The sequence below is a fragment of the Diaphorina citri genome, unplaced genomic scaffold (assembly GCF_000475195.1).
Source record: "Diaphorina citri unplaced genomic scaffold, Diaci psyllid genome assembly version 1.1 scaffold352, whole genome shotgun sequence".
NCBI classification, from domain to species: domain Eukaryota; kingdom Metazoa; phylum Arthropoda; class Insecta; order Hemiptera; family Psyllidae; genus Diaphorina; species Diaphorina citri.
This window is the reverse complement of record NW_007377787.1, coordinates 195,663-202,260: the sequence shown is the minus strand read 5'-3', so window position 1 is coordinate 202,260 and position 6,598 is coordinate 195,663. Positions and strand designations below refer to the sequence as shown.

At 40.4% G+C, this 6,598-nt stretch overlaps 2 protein-coding genes across 2 annotated transcripts in view; both read right to left on the bottom strand.

The window, feature by feature from the left end:
- Positions 1–4,753, bottom strand: LOC103507928 (CAP-Gly domain-containing linker protein 1-like). The gene is made up of 5 exons (XM_008472447.3): positions 4,522–4,753; positions 3,478–3,607; positions 2,404–2,664; positions 1,757–1,972; positions 1–1,391 (listed from the first exon to the last, which is right to left on the bottom strand). Exons 1-5 carry the CDS (start codon positions 4,558–4,560, stop codon positions 655–657), a joined length of 1,383 nt encoding a protein of 460 aa, XP_008470669.1. The 5' UTR covers positions 4,561–4,753; the 3' UTR covers positions 1–654.
- An 824-nt stretch (positions 4,754–5,577) lies between these two features.
- Positions 5,578–6,598, bottom strand: part of LOC103507932 (protein Hook homolog 3-like) — a 16,653-nt gene continuing 15,632 nt past the window's right edge. Inside the window, exon 5 of the mRNA XM_008472450.1 lies at positions 5,578–5,612. Within this exon, the coding sequence (XP_008470672.1) occupies positions 5,578–5,612 (35 nt within the window). The remainder of the gene's footprint in view (positions 5,613–6,598) is intronic.

Here is a 6,598-nt window from a genome sequence, read left to right as displayed (position 1 = left end):
GACTTTCTTCCATAGGTTAATTTCCGCCCTGCATTGGATAATATCGTCCCTGATTCAAAATGCTTTTCACCCTTAAAAGGCTCCGCAAAAAGTCCTAATAAATGTCAACTTGTCAATACAGAACTTTCGAAACTGTTTCATGAATAACATTAATCAGGGCTTTGATTGAAGCGAATCAAATTAAATTGTTCATAAATAGCTTTTTTCCGAATGTTTTCTTGGGACAAAGAGATGTATGATTTTCACAGTATCTCTGTATGATTTTCACAGTATCTCTCTGTATATGTTGATGTTACAAAAATGGTGATGACATTAAAGATATCAACAGAAAATGGCATTGGGTGGAAACTGTTTCCTTAGGATTCTTCAAAAATGTTGATGATACCAGCAAAGATTGATAACAGTTTGAAACATTTTTCAGATTCCAGTTGGTGTTGGTTTTGTTGTTGAATTCAATTTCTTCTTTTTTTTCTCCTTCCTCCCCCCTACTCTTCTTCTTCTTTCTTCTGCTCTTCCTCTCTCCATCTTACTTATCAGCACAAAATGGAATTCATCCTGTTCTTTTCTTCTCTTCCTCTCCCTTCTCCACCTTTTCAAGTCTCTATCAGGTTAGCATGGAAAAATATTAATTTTTCCTAGTGTCCTATCCACTTTTTAGTCAGGTTTAGTAAGGTCCACCTTATTCTTGACTTTAATCTTAACACGAAGTTCATTGAGTGCCAGAATCTCCTCCTCCAATCTTTTGATCAGCTTGTAGTTGGCGACTATTTGGTGTTTGATATCAGCATACGGATTGCCCGTCACAGTCGACCGAGTCGGGTTTGGTGCGATTGCAATGTTTGGATAGTCGTTTATATTGATTTCAGATAGACTTGCCGTGATATCATCTCCATCGGATAGCTCACAGTCGAATCGCCTGGCGAGCTCTTCTTTCATATTGGCTGCATTGCAGTTTAGTTTCTCTTTAAGTCGGGTATTCATTTCTTCCAGCGCCAGCGTCTTGGCTCGTTCCACGTTCCTTTCTTGGGTGAACTGTTCTTTCATTTTCAGCAGCCCTTCCTTGGTTTCCCTCTCCGTGTTCAGCAGTTTTGTCAAATTGTAGGTCATTTTCATCGTGGTCTTCAGCTTACCTTTCAGCTCTTTTATTTTGTCTGCAACGTTTCCGTTCTCTTCTTTAATCTCTCGGAGTGTCTTCTCCAAAGCTCTCACGTCTTCTTGCTTCTGGGCCAGTTGGGTTTTGAGATTCTCGTTCTCCTTGCTGATGTTGTTGTATTCGGTGGTTATTGTTTCGGTTTGTTTCACTTGGGTTTCGTATTTGTCCTTGTGCTCTGCACACTTGGCATTGACGAGGTCGTATGCGGTTTCCATTCGCATCAGTGCGTGTTCTGTGTCTGTTGATAGAAGTATCAATCAATTCTATCAATATAGTTTTGGCTTTATTTTTGTTACAGGTTGATGTAATAACACTCTACCTGAAGAGCCTTTTTAGCCTAAGGGTGGATTTCGCCAATCTTTTTTTAGCCTTTAGAAGACCTGTCAAGCTTACAGCCTTTTAAGCTCTGTTTGATTTCTAAAAGCTTAACAGGACTGTTAAGCTTAGAGGATAAAATGTAGTTTAGTGATGGTGAAACTCACCTAAGAGTTATGTACTTAATTTTTAATTCAAGTCATACCTGCTACCAAATTAATTTTACCATGGTTTTAATACATATTTACCTACTTAAGGAGATATTCCGAGTATTTTCTCCGTACTTACTTTTAACAATGTCCATCACAGTCGCTAATCGTTGCTTCATGGAAGTCATCTTTACTTCAAACTTGACCTTCATTAATTCTTGATACTTCTTTTCATTCCTTTTCAAATTGTCCACTTTCGTCTTCAAAGTTTTCTCAAGTAGGTCTTTCAGCTCGTTTTGGTTCTTCACACACACCAGTAAATTCGGAGCTATTCTTTCCAGAACAACCTGAAAACCTTTCAAAAGAAGATTGGAAAATCTACCAAATTCTCATGATTTTTTATTTCTTTGGAGAGGTTTGACCCGTTTGATACAGGGAACTGTAACAACGGAGGCATTATCGTACCGAAACCAAAGATACAGAGGAAAGACAGGATAGGAGAAAGCCAAAGGTTCCGAGAACGAACCTTATCTGTTTAGGATAAAGTCCACCCCGGGTGGGAATTTGCGACCTGGCGCTTACGAGACAGACACGCTGTCATGCTACCATCCAAGCTAATTAGACTGGTAAGGGCAGAAACTATGTAGAAAGCCAGCTTCTCTGAGAACGAACCTTATCTATTAGGATAGATTTCGCACTGTGCGAAAATGTAATCCGCGACCTGGCGCTTACAAGGTATAGGCGGCTACCAACTATAGGCTGGCAACCGCAGCGCTTTTTACGTACCTTTCAAGTTCTGTCGCACGGCTTTCATCTTCCTCTTGTACTTTCTCTCCAATAGGTCCATCCGTTTTTCTTCCGTGTCTGTTCGTTTCACCTTGGTTGAATATTTCTCCAGGAAGTCCAGATCTTGCTGGATTAGGTTCAACCAGTGGCCTGTCACATCTGTTTGGCTACTCGTGAGCAGTTGGGGTAGCTTGGGGAAGGCTTTGACTACTTCGCTGGCGTGCTGGAGGGTCAGGTGTTTCATGATATTGACGATGTTTCCTTGAGGAAGCGAATTCTTTGAGTTAGTGAGAACTTTTACGCAAGGTTAGTACAGGGGGATTGAGGCGAAAGCCGGTAGGTGCCCCCTTTCAATCGCCCACTACGGATGGATGGAGGGACTAGTTAAAAAGGTTAGTACAGCAGATTGCTACCATTGCAGTATTCTAAAGGTACCAGCCTAGTTAACTTGGAAGGCAGCACGCGCACGTCATAAGCTCTAGGTTGTGGCGTGGGTTCGATTCCCGCCCTTGGCGAACTTTATCCTAAACAGATATGGTTCGTTCGCGGAACGGCTGGCTTTCTCCTATCCTGGTCTCCTTCTCTCTTCGATTTCGGGACGATAAGACCTCAGTTGTTACAATTCCCTCTATTAAACCTCTTGCTAAGTTTTTACTCAAGTGTAACTTTCTAAATCCTTATTTTTTTACAACTTTACCATCAAGAGCTGGATGGAGGGACTAGTTAAAAAGGTTAGTACAGCAGATTGCTACCATTGCAGTATTCTAAAGGTACCAGCCTAGTTAACTTGGAAGGTAGCACGCGCACGTCATAAGCCCTAGGTTGTGGTGTGGGTTCGATTTCCGCCCTTGGCGAACTTTATCCTACACAGATAAGGTTCGTTCTCGGAACGACTGGCTTTCTCCTATCCTGGTCTCCTTCTCTCTTCGATTTCGGCACGATAAGACCTCAGTTGTTACAATTCCCTCTATTAAACCTCTTGCTAAGTTTTTACTCAAGTGTCACTTTCTAAATCCTTATTTTTTACAACTTATTTTTTACGACCGTGCCTTGTTCCACTTGAATGTGACTTACCAATAAACTTCCTCGTATAGTTGCTGAAGACTTCACAGTTGGGACATTTGGTTGCCTGTGGGGTGCCCGTTTGACTTGCCTTGGCAACTTTGACCACTTTTTCTTGATTCGCCTTGGCAACTTTGACCACCTTCGTTTGTTTGGCGATTTTAATTTTACTTGTTTTCATTGTCAGAGGTATTACTGCTAGATAATTATTACTTTTATTCGACTAGGCGCTTTACCACTAATATTACTTTTCGTTTAGTTGGGATAAAATTCGTAATTTCGTATGAATATTTCATGAGTTACGCCGTTATGAGCTTATGAGTTGGCTGCGGGGGAGGGTAGAGTTTTGAAATGAGAGAATTAAAAATGAGCTTTTGAAAAAGTTGTGTTTGGTGAATTTAATCACTGAATTGCTGGTGAATCACAACTCTAAAGCCAGCCACTCACTATTAGGTAGACCTGACAGGTACGGCTGAAAAGGTCCTTCTGTCAGGTCTATCTCTGGTTACAGTTTTCCTCTTGTCTTGTTGGGTTTCATGATGAATAAGGGGTGATATTTGAAGCCGTACGTACGTTTTCCGTACTGTTTTTCTTGGGAACGTGCAGGGAAATTGACGTTTCATGTAGCGGTGGGGGACTCTGTAGGGATTGTTTGATCCCCATATAAATATAGGGATCATTTCTGTACAGGGATCACGAATGTATGACACAATCCCTATACAAGCCAGCTTGCTATGTATGCATATTAAACTGTGTCCAGTGTCCACACATAATCGACGCCGTCGATCGACGTCGACTGAAACCGTACACTGCCTCGACATTAATACAGTGCTGAAGACTTCACAGTTGGGACATTTGGTTGCCTGTGGGGTGCCCGTTTGACTTGCCTTGGCAACTTTGACCACTTTTTCTTGATTTGCCTTGGCAACTTTGACCATCTTCGGTTGTTTGGCGATTTTAATTTTACTTGTTTTCATTGTCAGAGATATTACTGTTAGATAATTATTACTTTTATTCGATTAGGAGCTTTACCACTAATATTACTTTTATGACCACCTTCGGTTGTTTGGCGATTTTAATTTTACTTGTTTTCATTGTCAGAGATATTACTGTTAGATAATTATTACTTTTATTCGACAAGGCGCTTTACCACTAATATTACTTTTCGATTGTGCCTTGCTAGGTATGATATTCTAGAGGATAATGAATATTGATAGCGGATCACAAGGAATTTTCAGTTGGATATTGAGGTCGTTCTTTGCCCCCGAAAACTGCAGAACTTACAAGTTACAAGCCATTCAATTTTAGTGTGGTACGAAACCGAAGCGCCAAGAACCTTGCGCCCTGGTTCGGAAAATAAGTAGTGTTAGGTACAGCTAGGCCAGCCTAGTTAGCTTACCTGCACTATAAACTTTTAACACAGTGAGACCACAAAGACTACACCACAGAGATTTTTTCTTCCATTTATAAAAATAAAAGTTATTCTTTTTTTTATGGTTTGCGGCTCTACAAAATGCAAAGCATCCTAAAAATAAAAAAAAAATAATCAAGAAATTTAGTGACTTACTGCATCAATTTAGTGACTTTCTTGACTTACTTACAGAACTTTCGAAACTGTTTCATGAATAACATTAATCAGGGCTTTGATTGAAGCGAATCAAATTAAATTGTTCATAAATAGCTTTTTCCCGAATGTTTTCTTGGGACAAAGAGATGTGTGATTTTCACAGTATCTCTCTGTATATGTTGATGTTACAAAAATGGTGATGACATTAAAGATATCAACAGAAAATGGCATTGGGTGGAAACTGTTTCCTTAGGATTTTTTCAAAAATGTTGATACCAGTAAAGATTGACAACAGTTTGAATCATTTTTCATATTCCAGTTGGTGTTGGTTTTGTTGTTGAATTCAATTTCTTCTTATTTTTCTCCTTCCTTCCCCCTACTCTTCTTCTTCTTTCTTCTGCTCTTCCTCTCTCCATCTTACTTATCAGCACTAAATGGAATTCATCCTGTTCTTTTCTTCTCTTCCTTTCCCTTCTCCACCTTTTCAAGTCTCTATCAGGTTAGCATGGAAAAATATTAATTTTTCCAAGTGTCCTATCCACTTTTTAGTCAGGTTTAGTAAGGTCCACCTTATTCTTGACTTTAATCTTGAGCTAGAGACTTAAAATTTGATATGAAGTTTACAAATGTGACAAGGATGCAACTCAAAACGTTTGGTTGAGATAGGTGCTGCGGTTGGTATTTTGATCGCTTTTTGGCGGTTTTCAGCTATACCGACTAAACGGTTAGAGATATTGTAAAACTTGCCTATAAGACCAAGAACACCCAAAATAAGCATCATTCAATAGGATGAGGAAAGTCGTGTGATGTTCACACCGGATTTTTAATACTTGCCCCAGCCTAGTTAGCTTGGAGAGTAGGGCGTCTGGCCTTGTAAGTGCTAGGTCGTAGATTTGATTCCCGCCCGGGGAGGATTTTATCCTGAACAGATAGACTGCAGTCTGTCAGACAGTTGGAGGGAAAAGCTTCAGACCGTCTGAGGAAAATACAACATAGGTATGTTTCAAAGGTATCATGCCTCTCCTTTCCTCTCTGACTTCTTCCATCTCTCATTTTGCCGATCCTGTTTCCATCTTTCTTACTCATAAGACGTCTTAGTGAGCACTTTTATGACTCCTCCATCTCTCTCTTCTTTCTCCCATCCCTCTCTCTCTCTCTCTCCCATCCCTCTCTCTCTCTCTCTCCCATCCCTCTCTCTCTCTCCCATCCCTCTCTCTCTCTCTCTCTCTCTCTCTCTCTCTCTCTCTCTTAGAAGCTTTATTTCTAATTTTCTCTTTATATTTGTGAAACTTTCTCTCTCCCTCCGTTTATCCCTCAGTCTCCCCCCTTCTATAGTCTGTTTCTCTCTCTCTCTCTCTCTCTCTCTCTCTCTCTCTTGCTCTCTCTGTTTAAACAGAATCTGTACAAATAGAGATGGAGAGAGAGAGAGAGAGAGAGAAAGAGAGAGAGAGAAAGAGAGCAGATGATGGAAAGCTAACAGTCACTTTGTGTAATTACTTTTGACAGGAAGAGAGAGAGAGAGAGGGGAAGAGAGAGAGAGAGAGAGGAAGAGAGAGAGAGAGAGAG